Here is a 16808-nt window from a genome sequence, read left to right on the forward strand (position 1 = left end):
GTTAACCTGTCAAAACAGAAAATTGAAGTTGTTAGTGGCGTTTATCGATTTCTCGAAAATTACTGTGAAAACCCTAGCTAATAGCGAAAGATTCTAGAAATTAATTAGTTCCCGTGTTCTACCAGCACAACCATGAGTGGTAATCGTGGAAATTTCAGCTTTTCGATGCGTCGTTCCGGCCAACTCGCAAACTCTTTCGTTAGTCGACAACAGCAACAACAACAGCAGCAACAACAACCACAGCAAAAGAATTTCTCCCTGAATGCAGTTCCTCCGCCAAGTTCCCTGTGCGGTCGTGGGTCCGGTTTCCCTCCACCAAAAAGCTACAATCAACCAACTGCTGGTAGTGTGTCCAAACACGGTTATCATACGATGGATGCTATTGCGGCATTTTCCAATACCTCGTCTCAATACACCTTGGGAAAGAAGCGAGGAAAAAATGACGATGAGTAAGTATCTGCTGTAGCGATGAGCAGGAATGTGCTTTGTTAATCACTATTCGACAATACACCGTTTTAGAAGCTACTTTGAAGATGACGACGAGCCCGCCGCTCAGTTGGAGTACATCCCGGCACCTGGCTCTCCTTCGGCACCTGATTCACAAGTAAGTCATTGTTTCTGGACTAACAATTCTGTCTGAAACGAATATCTGCATCTGGTTGGGAAAACACATCACCTGCACGCTCTTTTTCTATCGTTCCCAATTCACTCGGTGTGTTTCGTACCAACGAAATGTTGCTGGAATACAGGGGAAAGGCAAACAATCGGACGATGACGACGACGATGAGGATGATCCGCTGGATGCGTTCATGGCAGGTATTGAAGCGCAAGTGGAAAGAGAAAAAAAGAAGATCCCGGAACCGAATATAGACCCGAAAAAGGGGGTACGAGGAGACATCGATGATGAGGATGATGAAGAAAGCTACTATCGGTGAGTTTGTTAGTTATGAAACTTGTATTGAAATTGTTTTTCAACGCGATTTTCTCGGCATGAAGTGAGAAATCTCAGTACAGTACATGTAGAAAAAAAAGCGTCGAAAAAATTTAATTTAAAGGAGCTTGTCACGATATGTGTCCTTTTCACTTGATCGTCTTCAATTGTTTTTTTTTCAGCTACATGGAAGAAAATCCGAATGCCGGCATCCAGGACGGTGACGGTTCGGATGCGGAACTTGAATACGACGAGGAGGGCAACCCAATTGCACCGCCGAAGAAACGTGACATTGATCCACTGCCTCAGATATATCACTCGGAGATAGAATACGAAAAGTTCGAGAAGAATTTCTACATTCCTCATGAGGACATAATTGCGTTGAGCCAATCAAAGATATACGAACTACGTAAAACTCTCGGTGTGCGTGTCACTGGACCCCTGCCACCAGCACCGGTGACCAGTTTTGCTCACTTTGGCTTCGATGAGTCACTTATGAAGGCGATCCGCAAATCGGAGTACACTCAGCCAACACCGATCCAAGCACAAGGTGTTCCGGCTGCCCTAAGTGGTCGAGATATTATCGGTATAGCAAAAACTGGTAGCGGTAAAACTGCTGCTTTTCTGTGGCCCATGTTGGTGCATATTATGGATCAGAAGGAGCTAGGACCTGGTGATGGGCCGATTGGATTGATCTTGGCACCGACTCGTGAATTGTCTCTGCAAATCTATCAGGAGGCGAAAAAATTTGGCAAAGTATATAACATTAGTGTTTGCTGCTGTTACGGTGGTGGTTCCAAGTGGGAACAAAGCAAGGCACTGGAACAGGGTGCCGAGATTATAGTAGCCACACCGGGACGGATGATCGATATGGTCAAGATGAAAGCGACCAATTTGAGACGGGTTACGTATTTGGTGTTAGACGAAGCCGATAAAATGTTCAATATGGGTTTTGAACCGCAAGTTCGCTCAATTTGTAATCACGTCCGCCCTGACCGACAAACCTTGCTATTCAGTGCTACTTTCAAGAAAAGAATCGAACGGTTAGCCAGAGATGTCCTTACTGATCCGATTCGAATTATTCACGGTGATCTCGGAGAAGCCAACCAGGATGTTACCCAGCATGTTATTCTCTTCAGTAATCCAACACACAAATGGAACTGGTTATTGGCAAATATAGTGCAGATTTTATCTGATGGTAGTGTACTGATATTTGTCACAAAGAAAGCCGATGCAGAACAGGTATCTTTTTTCCTTCTAAGCTGGGAAGTATTATATTAATTGCTAATTTTTAATTTCCAGGTGGCGAACAGTCTTATTTTGCAGGAATACGAGCCAGTTCTGCTGCACGGTGACATGGATCAGTCCGATCGTAACAACGTTATCACCAAGTTCAAGCGTCGTGAAGTTGACATAATGGTGGCTACTGATGTAGCTGCTCGTGGTCTCGATATTCCGCACATTAGAACCGTAATAAACTACGATATTGCACGTGATATTGACACTCATACACATCGCATCGGAAGAACTGGTCGTGCTGGCGAAAAAGGTACGGCATACACGTTGGTGCTGGACAAAGACAAAGAATTCGCCGGTCATCTGGTTAGAAATCTCGAAGGAGTCAATCAGGAAGTACCGGACGATCTAATGAAACTGGCTATGCAGAGCTCTTGGTTCAGAAATTCTCGTTTCAAGCAGAATAACAAAGGTAAAAATTTGAATGTTGGTGGAGCCGGCCTTGGTTTCCGGATTCGACCAGCACCAAGTGGACCACTCAAATCTTCCGATGGCTCTTCATCATCTTCATCCGGAAACAAGCAGCCCATGGATCGTCTCAGCGCGATGCGTGATACTTTCAAAGCACAATACAATGCACAGTTTAAAGCTTCTTCCGATCGAACATGGGAAAACATTCTCCCAGAGGGAGGTGTCTTTGCGAAGCCGATTATGTCAGGCTTTGTAGCGGCATCCAGCAACGACAGCGGTGAAAACGAACACAACCAACACCAGCAGCAAGCGAGTGGCGATGAGCAACCCCGAAAGAAGAAAAGTAGATGGAATTAAGAAGGTTTACTGGATTATCATTAGGGTTGTACACGATTCTGTCGTATCTGAAATGTCTGTATTTATGCTTCGGTACAGTTTATCCAATTGTACGTGTCCAATTGTAGGTCAGTTCACTGAGAAAAATATTGCCGAATATCGTGGCACGTACGGTTACGTATGAAATAAAGTCTTCATAAACATCATGTCTGGAAAGATGTGTTTTTTAACTAGAACTAAAACTTTCTTACTATTTGGCGACATTCACTTAGCTAGAGAAGCAGAGAAAATTAGGAAAATTTAGAGCCATAGTACTCAAATGAGCGTAAGGATGTGAAATATACGAAAAGATCGGAAAGCTGGAAGTGCCATGGTCATTAGGAACGGGCCTTGAATCTTACAGACTAATCTTTTGTCATCTAGTGACAGGAGTCGAACTTAGGCAGAGTTACTAGGAACTGCTCGTCTACCAACATGTCTCCGTCCCTACTTAGTAATCTCTAGCTAATTGAATGCCGTAAAATAAAAAAGAAAAATGTGGCTACATGTTAATCGAAACAAAAAATGAAAAAAAAAATATTAGAAATACCCTTCTGGTCTGTCACATTAGGGATCGGTTTCTTCACCTTCGCTTGACTTTTAAACATGGTTTAGGAAAAGCGCGTAGGAAGCACCGGTCGTGTTTTTGAAAGTGTGCGTTTTCTGAATAATAATTATTATATTTAGCGAATCGAGATTATTAGCACCGACGAAGTACTGCTTCCCCCCGTGACCTCTTAACCGACATTGCCTTTCCCCATGTTTTCGGCAGTTAAAAAGTTCTGGGGTCTGGCAGGTAGAGTTTCGACAGTAAAAAAGTTCTGGGAGCCTGGGAGGAAGAGCTCTGCCAGAAAGTCTTTCATCGGAATTCGATCACCAAGAACTTTTTCGGATTTACATAAAGGCTACAAAGTTCTTGCTACACCACCATCAGCAAACGTTTCATGCTGAGATGGTCCGTGCAGGACCGACGAGGAGTTTTCAGTACTGACGTAAATCAGAAACATCAGCGATCCCAAGTAGCTCCCTGCGCTATGCCTGGCAATCCCCAATGTCAACCATTATCTCTCGATTTGAGAGCTGCAAAACCTACCGTTGTTACCAAAAATTTCTCCGTTTAATCGATTGTTATATGAAAACTGGTGTAAATAATATCAGTTTGAGCCAGAGCTTGAAAAAATTGACATCCCTGCGTGAACTTGAAAGAAAACAAAATTCATTTCATGCCTGTCGCGATGAATGAAATGTTTGGTTCGTTTCCCTCGTCATTCGTTCTCCCGACACAGCGTATTCAGGTTCGGACATGTTCGGTTTCAGAAGCAAACTGAATTTTGTTTCCATTCTACCTATGAAGATGCCAGCTTCTGCCTTCCAACTGTCCTCATAAAAAATAAATAAATGCATTGGTTGGTGAAGGAATTTATATTTCTTCTGCACTCATTTTGAAATTTCGCAGCACTGGTTTGAGCGCGACATTCCATACTCCCTGTAATGTAGGATGCTAGACTCGGCGGTTAGTCGCTGTTCAGTGTCTAGGCGTGAAGGCATGTTAATCGTCCATTAGCTATTTCATTTACTTGACACGTCTCAATGCATTACCTGAGCCGTGGATCTTTTATTATTATCTATGTGTAAATAAAAATAAATAAATCGAATTTTATTGTATATTCATCGTATCTTGTGTATGCGATTTGTTACTTTGCGTAAAGATCTTATTTCTCGTTGAAGATCTATTTATTCCATTGCCTCTTGTTGCTTGTGGATCACTTAGTCCGCTTTTTCTCGGTTTATCGTTTTTGTTCATTGTATCCTATGGGCTTTCACGATTACCTGGTTTGAATTGTTTGTGGAACCTACGGGTCACGATCGCGTATCCATGTTCTTTGTTATTTACTTTATAATCGGTGGTTGGGTTGATTGGGAAGTAGTAGGTGCATCACAATGATCGGACACGATGTGCGTAGGTTCTCTTGTTCCAGTATTCGTTGGTGCCTGAGCTGCAACTCCGGTGGTTTGCGATTTAGTTGATGCTGATAAAGGGCTGTTTGATGGTTGCAGTTGATATTGCTTCGTTAGAGGTTTGTGTGCATGGTTTCTCGTAGTGTGTCTTCTTGTGTAACAACGTAGGGCATGCAGGGGTCTATCCTTCATGCGTGATTTGACATTTGGTCACGCGTTTTGCTTTGAATTGACAGTTCAGACAAATACAAATATGTATTAATTTGTATTTGGTTCAGATATGAAGGAATAGGTTCCGTCACTCGTATTCTCACGAAACAAACACCGTTGGAAATACCTAGAAAATTTTTCTCCAGGTTTCAACCTTAAAGCATTCCATCTTACGTATTCCGACATGATGGTTGTCATAAATTTGTTAATACAGTCGTGATTCGCTGGTTGGGCCACAGCCTTGTCCAACTAACGAATTTGATTCGCTAGTTGGACCGATTGACAAATGTCAAAAACTCTCCAGAGGAGATGTTGGTAGTGTAAATGCATATGTTCACATCTCTAAATACTGTCAGATTGATTGTCAAAGTAAATTTGACATGAGATTTTGACGTTCAGATGCTTTTTAGTTGGACAATGGTCCAACTAGCGGAGGTCCAACTAAAAAGCGGTCCAGTTAAAAAATGTCCAACCAGCGAATCACGACTGTAGTACCCAGGTGTACATCATGCAGACGCATATCAATCATATCATTGTCAATATAAACGGGTATCTTGGTCCTAACAACGACGTATTGCATGTTGTTTTCCATAGCGTAACTTTCCGTTATGGCTAAGTTTTAAACGTTATCAGTAACGAGTGTGGTGGGTTTGTATGACGACGACTTCCGTTAGTCTAAACTACATTTGAAAATTTGCTGTTGAATTTTGCTGTTGAGTTTCAAACATCTTCAAATGAATGATTGATATCGCACCGGTGAAAGTAACGGTGCATTATTGTTCACACTGTCTTGGGATGAATTTTATTATTCGATTGCTTTGGTTGTTTATAGTACTGGTACGGTACATATAGACAGCAGACTTTAGATAGAAACGTTCGTTTGATTCACTGCACTGTTAACAAGCAGGGCGACTCATTAAGTACTGGTATCGACCCTGTAGTATTTCAATGATCCCCAACTCGAGAGAGCGTTCAATGAAATTATTCCACGATAGTTGCTATTTTTCTTTTTATGGAATGGATTTCCAGTAAAACGAAAAAAAGCCACTAGCAAGAGAACTCAAGTAGAAGCAGAAGCACCAAAAGGAATTGTACGGGTCCCGGATTGAAAGACGATTTAAGCCGAGAAGAAGTGCTGGTAACCATTGTTTCATCGATATTGACGAGTCTTGAGAGATTAAAAAAACCCATCGGAAGGTACAATTGAGAGATTCGACTGTATTATGTTTTGTTTGTCGCATTCCGATTGAGGATGAGTATATGTTGCAGTTATGGTTGCGGTTGGTTGTAACTGCGATCTGGAGCATAGTGTAAAGCGAAGACTGAATAAATAGAAATATATTATGATATAATTCCCAGCACACCAGAACCACAGAGAACAGACGTCCATCTTCAGCATTCAACTTGTGTAAAATCTCTAACGGTTTCGAAGGTAGTTGGGATATCCAAACCAGGTGCGCTACTGTCGTCATGTTTTTTTGTGGCTGAGTTCGACAGAATTGACAGCGGTTATTCCTCTACCCAGTCAAACTAGTCCGGAACCGGTTCGGACTTCCAGCATGAATTCCAGCTCAAATGCATCAACCGATAGAGTCGGAATCGGTTGTTTTCTTTGAGCAAGATTCCATACTGAATCCCTTCAGGATTTCGATCCGGTTCCGGAATGGATTTGACGGATGGTTGGGATAGGTTGGTGTGAGCCACAAGCAGTATTCAACATGAAAATTCGACATAGATCTTTCATTAGGGCTTAAATCGCAAATGTAAACAAACTGCGTTTTCGCTATTATGACATTATGCGACAAAAATACTACAAGATTGAGGTGAAAATTAGTTAAAATGGTTTTAGTTCGATTTGTAATTAAAGAAAACAAAACGGCGAAACATGCATTTTCTTCGAGATTTCGACATAGGCCCTTCTTTTCATATGGAATATAAAGGCTAAACTTACATTTTTGACAGAACCGGGCGTACGGTTATTATTCACAAAATTATTCTTTAAACAAACATTAGGAGCTGAACTATAAGACTACGTGTTGATTTAAAGCAGATTAAAGGTTATGTAAGCTGAATAAAACTTTCGCTGAACTATTTAAACATTAACAGTTTATTCAGCCTATTTAAAATCCAGTATTCGCCAGTTCCAACTAGGCTGAACTATACTGCTAATAAATGTAGTAGCGACAATATTAAAGCTTTTATTCAACCATCTTAATTAGACTGAATTGCGAGTTGAATAAACGATGCTGTTACCAAAAGTATTACCTTTAATCATTAAGCTGCACTACATGTCTTCAAGAGGTTGTTTCTACCTTTACATTTGCCGTTATACCACCTTTAACTTTCAGCTGAATTATGTGTTTAGCAAAGGTAATTGTAACACACACAATATTTTTTTACTATTATGTGAAGGATTTTTTAATTATTTCGGTATATTCCAATTGAGATGTTTTGCATATATTACAGTTAAGGAGCAATAGATCAATAAATGAATAAAGAAATAAAGAAAGTTTATTTAGTTTTTTTATATCTACTGAGTTTTCACCACGGGAAATACACGATTTACAGTTTTTCAATGTACAAGCTTACCAAATCACTCGCGCCCTCGTTTATGTAAATTTACCTTTTAATTCGAAACGGTCTGTTTACTTGTGAAACATGAATATTCTCATATTGAACACAATAGAAACTTTTTGTTCCAATGTTGCTATAAATTTTAGACACCAGCATTGTTACCATGATTTTTTTCTATCCATCGACTTGCAAACAAAGGTACAATGAAATGATTATTCACGCTGGCGAACTTAATTGATATAAATAAATAAACTATTGAATTCGAACAGCGACTTCCGCTTACCAAAAAAAATCACAATGGAAAGAAAATCATTTGGCAGGGAGTGGTAAATAAATTGAGGAGATTGCCACCTTAGAATTATAAATGACTTCAATCCATCATTCAGTTACCACCACTTTCATATAACACCCATTTTTACTTATATAAATATTTTGTGACAACCATAAATCCTCACCTTGGAAACAAAAACGACTATAATCATCATTTTTGAAATAAATAAATTATCTAATTTAAAATTCCCGAATGTTCTAAAAATTATTAAATAAAAAAAATTGAAATAAAAATATTATCGTAGGTTGGGATTCGAACCCAAGTCAACTAGGTTCACTCAAATCTATAGAAGGCTACTGTAGCCTTTGTACAGACTCTATTCAGCAGCCTAGACTTGTCGGTACATCGGTGAACTCTTAAGCATTCGATGTATGCAAGATTGGTGCAGACAGTAAGGTAAGTGCTTAGTATTCAACAGGTTTCTGGTTCGGATCCAGGTACGTGATATGATATCCAACAAGGTAATACAATTTTTCTCTAACTGTAACGTAACACTAATAAAAGAATATGGCTTCCAAAGAGATTGATGGCGTGTGTAACTTGAAATTAATGTCTTTTTTAACAATTTTCCTATGATAATTCTCTCAGCTGAATAGCGGTAACGAAAAGGTTTATTGATAAAGCTGAACTGTGGTTTTCTTCAGGCTGTAAACGTGCTGAAGAATTGTTCTTTCATGTGTCTTAATCAGACCAGCTGAATAAATTCTCCAAATCCCGGATGTTTAAGGGTGGAATAAACGATATATGATTGTTTTGCAGTTTTGATCACCGTTTGTGGATGTTTACATGCTATGATTGATGTGTTTCGGTGATGATAAAAATAAAAACATTTCCGTAGTTAACGTTTCAGCTTACTATATTCAGCTATCTTCAGAAATTTTAACCCGTTCACCTCATGTTCTCACTGTGGCTATCACGTTCTAACTCTTAGAACGTGATAGCCACAGTGAGAACATGAGGTGAACGGGTTAAAATTTCTGAAGATAGCTGAATATAGTAAGCTGAAACGTTAACTACGGAAATGTTTTTATTTTTATCATCACCGAAACACATCAATCATAGCATGTAAACACACGATATATGATTACACGTATACTTCCAATGTTCAGCTAGAGCTGAATAAAGCAACTGTTAAAACGTTTATAAAACCACGAAATGTTTGTTGGGATTATATAAATGATAAGCAATATCTACTATGATCATGTCTACTCGATAGTTGTTGCACATAAACATTGGAATATTTCGATATTTTCATGTAATTCGAAGAAAAGATGCACGCGCCCTTTCATTTACATTGTTCCTGGCTAAGATGAATGGAATAAGGTAATAGAGTAGCAAATTGTTCTAATTATTAATTTTTTGCTACTAGGACTGGAGTACGTCGACGTGACACGCGTGCAGTCAATGCGTTTGCCGGAACAACCAGTTGAGATGCACATTGCGACTGGTTCACGATTTGATGATGCATGTAAGGGTTTTGAATTCACCGTATATCGCATAAATTCTAATATTAGATTACCACAGGTGCCAGGGAGGAGATGATGGTTCCTCCAGATAACGATTTTCGAGGTGAGATAGTGAGCAAAGAACCGCTTGGATTGGATGTTTCGTCAGATGATGGCCAGGATGACGAATCCTCTGACCCTGATTGCTCTCAGAAGGTATGGTTTATAAAACAAACTACTGCAGGTGTTCAAATTTAACGTATCTTAACAGCACCGCGCTCAATATGCTGAAACATGCATATTAGAGGGAGAAAATCGGATTGGTATAATGGTAAAAGGTAAGGATTAAGTGCTATTGTGCGTCATTTCTGCCTCAGTTGCTGATGGATCATATCAAATGACACACTAGCACGTTCTTTTTTCCCTATTTCGTTTTCAGATACGGACTTTGTCAACGAGCCGTGCGCTCCAATGGTGTATGTACCGGAAAAATCTGCGAGAGTGCGTATTGCGAACGAACCTCTGCGTGACGTATCAAGTATAAATTCATCTTATCTGTTTTCAAATGTATCCTAATACTAGATAATTACAGATGCCAGGCAGGAGATGACGATTCCTCAAACTTCTAAACGTCAAGTTGTGAGCTCTGCGAACAAAGTACCATGCGGTAATAACGTTTCGTCAGATGATGACCAGGAATTGACGTTACTTGAATCGTTTGATCCCGAACGAGCTCATAAGGTTAGTTTTGCAATAACAGATCATACGGCAAGAAATTCAAAATCAACTAAAATTATCTAAGAAACAAATGGTTTAATTATAATTTAGACTACTATGTACAAGTTAATTATCAAGCTTTGAGATTTATTCAAATCAGTGTTCGGTGTTGTTTGCGAGCTCCTAGAACACCTTGTACTCTTGGCTCTCTTATGCTGGCGTAAATTTCTCAATGGAGTAAAGCTGTCGATCTTATTTTAAAGTACGAACTTTATTTGAAGTTTTTAACGTGTTCGTATTCAAATTTTTAGGTGCATACGCGATCCGGAACCAAGAAGAAAAAAGCAGTTCAAAAGTATATGAAAGACTGGGAGCTTAAGTTGCATTGGCTAGCACCTGGCTCTAACCAATATTCTAAATGCTCGGCTGGATTTGTTGATTTTCAGAAGCATGGTACTACACAAAAGCATAAACAGAACGAGAGTCTATTAAAGAAAGCAACGCCAAGTGTTACGACAATGCTTAAAACGTCATACAAGGAAAAAATACGTAACGCCGAACTGCAGTTGTGTGCATGGGGAGCAGCAAACGATAAATCAGCTTCAGACATTGAAAGTTTTGCCGAATGTATTCGTCGTATATGCCCTGACTCAGAAATTGCTAAAGGACTGAAAATGGGACGAACAAAAGCAACAGCAATAATCACTAACGTATTAGGGGAAGGCCAACACGACGAGCTCAGCGCACATCTGAAGAAAACGCCATTCAGTTTGATCGCTGACGAATCAACCGACCTCGCAGCCAAAAAATCCCTTGCATTGATTGTCCGCACTTTCTTCTGGCGAAAGGCAAAGTTGGTTGTAGCTGACTGTTTCTATGATCTGATTCAGGTTATTGAAACTGATTCAAGAACACTGCATACTATAGTAACAGACTGTTTTAAGAGAGATCATATTGACTACCAATCCAATCTATTGGGATACGCTGCAGACGGTGCTAACAATATGACTGGTACTGAGAAGTCGTTAGCTACGTTCCTAAAAAAAGATTGTCCGTCGTTGTTCGTGCTCAAATGTATTTGCCACAGTATGGCACTGTGCTCGTCCTATGCTTGTAAACACGTACCAGATCGAATTGAACAGGTATGCCGTGATATTTACAACTATTTAAGCTGCAGTCCACTACGCACTAGCAAGTTCGATGATATCCAGATACTACTCGAATTAAAACCAATGAAAATGCTTCACCCCAGTGCTACACGTTGGCTTTCTTTGGAGAGCGTAGTGCAGAGGATTCTCGATCGTTTTGAAGCTCTAAAAATTTATTTCGGATTTTTAACGAACGTCGATCAAGTTGAAAAAATCAAAGTAGTATCGATTTATGAAACTTTGAATGATCCGGTTACAAAATTGTACCTTACTTTTTTGGCCTACATTTTAAACTTAGTTAACAAGTTGAACAAGCTCTTTCTGAGCGAAACTCCAGAGTTACTCATACTAAATTCTAGCGTTTCTCGACTGTTTAGGACTATACTGGATTGCTTTTTCAAATCGGATTATATGCAGAAGCTGAATGACTTAACAAAGGTTAAATTCGATTAACAAAACTATGTTACTTTGAACGGTCTCTATCTAGGAACAGCTACCGAATTGTTATTACAACAACAGGTCTCAAATAGATCAATATCGGTTGATCAGGTAAACCACTTCAGAACAAATATAATGCGGTTCTACATCACACTCTCCAATCAAATATTGAAACGGTTTAATTTCAACGATGGTATATTAGTCAATTTAACAATAATTAACCCGGACAACATTATAAGTAGGAAACATACATCCCTTCTACCGTTGCTGCAATGTTTCCCAAATGTTATAAGTTGTGATCAAATCCAAACAATTGATGACGAGTATCGCGAGGTACGAAACATTAATTTCTCGGAATTTTCGAATGATCAACTGAAGGATCCAACTGCGTTTTGGGAGAAAGTTCTCACAATGGAAAGATGTGATGGACAGCTCGCATTTCCAGCACTCAAAGTTTTCATACCCTGTATGCTAATTTTGCCGCATTCGTCAGCCTCAGTCGAAAGACTTTTTTCAGCATATAATTTGAATAAAACCAAACTGAGGAATAGATTAGAAACCGAAACAATGCGAGGTATTTTGGCTACAAAATCATATGTCAGGCACAATAAAGATGCATCGGGGGAATAAATATAGTGGAAGATATTTTGAAAAAGTTCAATTATAACATGTATAAAACAGAAAGACAAAAAGATAAGTAAACTACTTGACACCTAAGACATAAATAATGTACTGTTAAATATTTTTCTCTAGTTAAATTTTGTAACCCAGCTAAAAACAAAGCTAAATGTGGATAAACATATTTGAAAAAAATTCTGATCATGATTTTCTTATGCCAGATTTTTCCAGATTTTTTTTATAAATATGCCAGATTTTTCTTTCAAATAGTTGGCAACGCTGATGAGCTTCGAACTTTCGATTGATGCGCACTGGTGTAGTGGAGTGCACTGGCTCTGCACTATTTTTGCACTTTCTAATGTGGTTTTCGTTTGAGGCGAAACTGAGTCAGTTCCAAGAGGGTGACGTGACGTCATATTTTCGTAGCCAACATAAGAACTTTGCTTGTAACAAAATGAACGAAATTAATTTTAAATACGAACGAGGAGCACTTTAGTTTACATCAATTCAGTTAAAGTGTTCATTGTTTTCTTTTGTTTATTGCTACTATTGTTTGTTGATGACATTTTAAGCGATTTTGACGTTGTCAAACTGACCCCCATCGATCGGTGGAAAAACGATGTTGCCTATTGTCAAACTCTGTATGTAAAGATAGGGATGCCAGATACCTGGTCAGTTCCTAACCCCAACTGCTGTCAAAATGTATGAACTGACAGCGGTTGGGGTTAGAACCTGACTCAGTTTCAGGTTCAAGCGAAATCGCCATAACAGAAGTGCAGAAAATTGGGTATGTTCCATTGACACTTCTGCTAGAAAGTGCAAAACCAGTGCACTTCACTCACTCCACTACACCGGTGCACATCAATCAAAAATCCCATGTTTATTTCATCTGACGTTTCTCCCGTATGGATTAAAAACAAACAATAATTATTAGCCGCAGTGTATTCCATTGTCGAAAATGATAACACAACAAATAAAGGGAAAAAAGTAGCTAAAACAATTTTGTGATATGGAAGCATCCCTGCAGGTTAAGTCAGAGATAATAGATTTGGATCTAACGGAATCCGAATGCATCAGTAATGCCGAACGCACATCAGAAAACCTAAGTAAAGTAGGTGTTACTATAATTAATTCAGTTGATACCGACGTGCACAATATCGATTCCTTAAATGCGAATTCTGATTCAATGCATGAAGTTGGCCACTTCAAGGGCCCCAACTCTAAGCAAACAAAGATCGATTCTAAAAGGGGCAATCAACTTGATCAAAGGTGAGTCTGTCCTTTCCATTCATGTGAACTCGGATGTTATGTGACTAATGTTGTGTTAGCTGTATTATTATCAATTTGCTAACGTTTTTCATGATTTCAGCGAGAGTAAATGGGTCGACTGCGACACACGAGACCATCTGCATATCAACGGAAATCTATCCAACAATCTGCAGGTAGCGTCCCCTATCCCAACCACAGATTCTACAAAACCACACAAATGCGAGTTTTGTGATAAAAGATTCGTCTATAAGAGCCGCCTTGTTGATCACGTTCGAGTGCATCTTAACTTAAGGCCCTTCCGTTGCGACGTCTGCGGTAAGGCATTCCGTAAGAGTAGCATACTTTCGCAGCACCAGTTGATCCACAAGGGTGAACGACCGTACAAGTGTACCGTTTGTAGCAAAGATTATTCCCAGAAAACTAGTCTGATCGCACACATGCTCCTACATGAAACTGAGCGACAGCACAAGTGCATTGTATGTAGCAAAGAATTTAACCACAAAACTAACCTAACCGCACACATGTCCATTCATACGGGCGAGTACCGGCACAAGTGCGATGTGTGTGGCAAAGGATTCAATGCCGGTAACCAACTGAAAGAGCACAAGCACATTCATACTGGTGAGCGGCCGTACAAGTGCAATGTGTGTGGCAAAGATTTTTCCCAACAAGCTAGCCTTATGAAACATAAAACTCTGCACACAGGCAAAGATGAAAGGCAGTACAGGTGCACCGTATGTAACAAAGATTTTACCTTAAAAAGTTCTCTAAAGAGACATATGTTGCTCCATACGGGGGACTACCCGTACAAGTGTGTTGTGTGTGATAAAGGATTCTCTACAAATTACTGCCTGGAGGAGCATAATTGCATGCTTACAAGTGAGCGAACGTCAAGGTGAAAATCTTTTTTAGCTGATTGATTGTTTCGCTGGTATAATAATGATACACATCATATATGTTTAATGTTTTTCATATTTTCAGCGAGAACAATATAACGTACACCACGCGAGACGGCGTGTTGAATAGCGGAAACTCTCCCAACGGTTTGTTGATAACCTCGACCGTTTCATCTATCGCTTTCTCTCAACCACACGAATGCGAGTTTTGTGGAAAAAGTTTTCTCCGGAAGAGGAACCTTCTTAATCACATCCGGGTACATAGTGGTGAATGGCTCTTCAGTTGCGATGTCTGTGGTAAAGCATTTCCCAGGAGTAGTGAACTATCGCAACATCGGTATGTCCACGGTGAGCGACAATTCAAGTGCACCGTGTGTAGCAAAGAGTTTACCTACAATTCTAATCTAGTTGCACACATGTTCGTTCATACGGGTGACTATCGGTACAAGTGCGATGTGTGTGGCAAAGGATTCATTAGCAGTACTAACTTGAAAGATCACAAGCACATTCATACTAAGGAGCGGCCGTATAAGTGCACCATCTGTGGCAAAGGTTTTACCCAAAAAACTAGCCTACACAATCACACTCGCATTCATACGGGTGAGCGGCAGTACAGGTGTAACGTTTGTGGCAAAGATTATACCTGCAAATCTAATCTAACTGCTCACATGTACCTTCATACGGGTGAGATTCGACACAAGTGCGACGTGTGTGGCAAGGGATTCAACATCGGTGCTCACTTGAAAGAACACAAACGCATCCATACCGGTGAGCGGCCGTACAGGTGCACCGTGTGTGGCAAAGATTTCACCCTCAAGAATACCCTAACCGGACACATGTCCATTCATACGGGCGAGTACCGGCACAAGTGCGATGTGTGTGGCAAAGGATTCAATGCTGGCGTTCACTTAAAACAGCACAAATGCATTCATACCGGCGATCAAACGCGTGTGAATGATATTGCTCCATCAACGACTGGGAGTATCTCAGGCCAAACTCAGCAGGACTGCGTGACGCCGTGGGAGTTCGGATCTCAGGGGAAAGATTCTTGATATATTTCAGTAGCATGACGTTGATTTGTAACTGTAAAATTGGAAGCCTTGTAAAAAAATCGAGCATCTTGTTCTTTTATCATATATTCTGTGAATGCATTTTTGTACCTGTGATGAATTCTAGATGAATTCCATTTTTGAAGTTTTTCGTTTCGCAGATCGAATCGTTCTTCCTTCAATGGTATCATCTTTGTTAAAATAGAATTGTATTAAAATTCATGAAACAATTGGTGTATTTTAGAGTACACATTCCTTGCTTCCAGTTTCTTCGGTGAAAAAACTCGCTCCTGTTTGCTACCAAAGTTACGAACACAGGAACGATTTTCTACATGTAAGCTCCTCAGTACTTACAGTTTCTTCCGGCGCTGCAAAAAACCTAATCAAACTCCAGGAATGCAATAGAGAGCTTTAAGCTTTTAGAAAAAACAGGTAAGAATGTAAAATATCAGCGAGGTTTCTCAACCGTCCAACAAGGGAGCATTGCTGGTAGCAGGTAGCTCTTAAGTAGTTTAACAGTTTCTGTATGATTTTGCGTTTAATACTACGTTCACACTACGAGTTGAAACGTGTTTTAACGCTATCTTGATGGCATTTTTCTTGTTGCTAATTATTATAACGCTTTAACTTTGTAGTTTGAACGTAGTATAAGATTCTCCTCATCAGTAGCTGGCGGCGTCTTGGCACCAGTTAAACACTGATAGGGATCTAAAACTAACAATCCAGCTCTATTTATTTAAGGAGCCTTCTCCTGGATTCGGTTTGGAAAATCAAGCAACATTTGAGAATTTTTTGTGGAAAAAATGAGAAGGCATACGAACTTCTGCTTTTGACCTTTTATTTATTTATTTTCTTTTCTCGCCGGCCTCTGCACGCGAAACCTCGTCCTTTTTTGTCAAATGCAGGGCCTCTAGATTAAAATAGATAAAATTTCCTAGAAATAAAAAATTTTCCTGCCAATGTTATATACTGCCGCTCTACGCATAATTGTCCCGGTGTGTATATGAAATCCCATAGCACATGGGACAGTTATGCTTATAGCGGCAGTATACAAACAAGTACTTACTTTCAAACAGTTTTTGAATAAAGTAAATCAAATCAATAGAACAAGCCCTATTGTTGACGTAAGAATAAAAAAACC

General features: G+C 39.7%; 3 protein-coding genes across 3 annotated transcripts; all 3 read left to right on the forward strand.

Moving 5' to 3' along the window:
* On the forward strand, positions 1-3190 carry LOC131690604 (ATP-dependent RNA helicase DDX42). Its single transcript, XM_058976506.1, has 5 exons — positions 1-449; positions 520-604; positions 750-931; positions 1114-2173; positions 2234-3190. Exons 1-5 carry the CDS (start codon positions 133-135, stop codon positions 2993-2995), a joined length of 2406 nt encoding a protein of 801 aa, XP_058832489.1. The 5' UTR covers positions 1-132; the 3' UTR covers positions 2996-3190.
* Positions 3191-4954: 1764 nt separating this feature from the next.
* On the forward strand, positions 4955-12465 carry LOC131687020 (uncharacterized). The gene is made up of 8 exons (XM_058971054.1): positions 4955-4973; positions 9457-9555; positions 9612-9748; positions 9804-9870; positions 9972-10070; positions 10125-10273; positions 10561-11835; positions 11917-12465. Exons 1-8 carry the CDS (start codon positions 4955-4957, stop codon positions 12463-12465), a joined length of 2394 nt encoding a protein of 797 aa, XP_058827037.1.
* Positions 12466-13369: 904 nt separating this feature from the next.
* Positions 13370-15968, forward strand: LOC131692554 (zinc finger protein 665-like). Its single transcript, XM_058979658.1, has 3 exons — positions 13370-13722; positions 13823-14617; positions 14704-15968. Exons 1-3 carry the CDS (start codon positions 13463-13465, stop codon positions 15668-15670), a joined length of 2022 nt encoding a protein of 673 aa, XP_058835641.1. The 5' UTR covers positions 13370-13462; the 3' UTR covers positions 15671-15968.
* The last annotated feature ends 840 nt before the right edge of the window (positions 15969-16808 follow it).

Source organism: Topomyia yanbarensis, chromosome 3, assembly GCF_030247195.1.
Source record: "Topomyia yanbarensis strain Yona2022 chromosome 3, ASM3024719v1, whole genome shotgun sequence".
NCBI lineage: Eukaryota > Metazoa > Arthropoda > Insecta > Diptera > Culicidae > Topomyia > Topomyia yanbarensis.

Coding starts and splice junctions, on each gene's coding strand:
- LOC131690604 (XM_058976506.1), top strand. CDS start 133: ATGAGTGGTAATCGTGGAAATTTCAGCTTTTCGATGCGTCGTTCCGGC. Junction 450..519: donor CGAGGAAAAAATGACGATGA/GTAAGTATCTGC, acceptor ACACCGTTTTAG/AAGCTACTTTGAAGATGACG. Junction 605..749: donor CTTCGGCACCTGATTCACAA/GTAAGTCATTGT, acceptor GCTGGAATACAG/GGGAAAGGCAAACAATCGGA.
- LOC131687020 (XM_058971054.1), top strand. Junction 9,871..9,971: donor GATTGGTATAATGGTAAAAG/GTAAGGATTAAG, acceptor TTTCGTTTTCAG/ATACGGACTTTGTCAACGAG. Junction 10,274..10,560: donor ATCCCGAACGAGCTCATAAG/GTTAGTTTTGCA, acceptor TCAAATTTTTAG/GTGCATACGCGATCCGGAAC.
- LOC131692554 (XM_058979658.1), top strand. CDS start 13,463: ATGGAAGCATCCCTGCAGGTTAAGTCAGAGATAATAGATTTGGATCTA. Junction 13,723..13,822: donor GGCAATCAACTTGATCAAAG/GTGAGTCTGTCC, acceptor TCATGATTTCAG/CGAGAGTAAATGGGTCGACT. Junction 14,618..14,703: donor ACAAGTGAGCGAACGTCAAG/GTGAAAATCTTT, acceptor TCATATTTTCAG/CGAGAACAATATAACGTACA.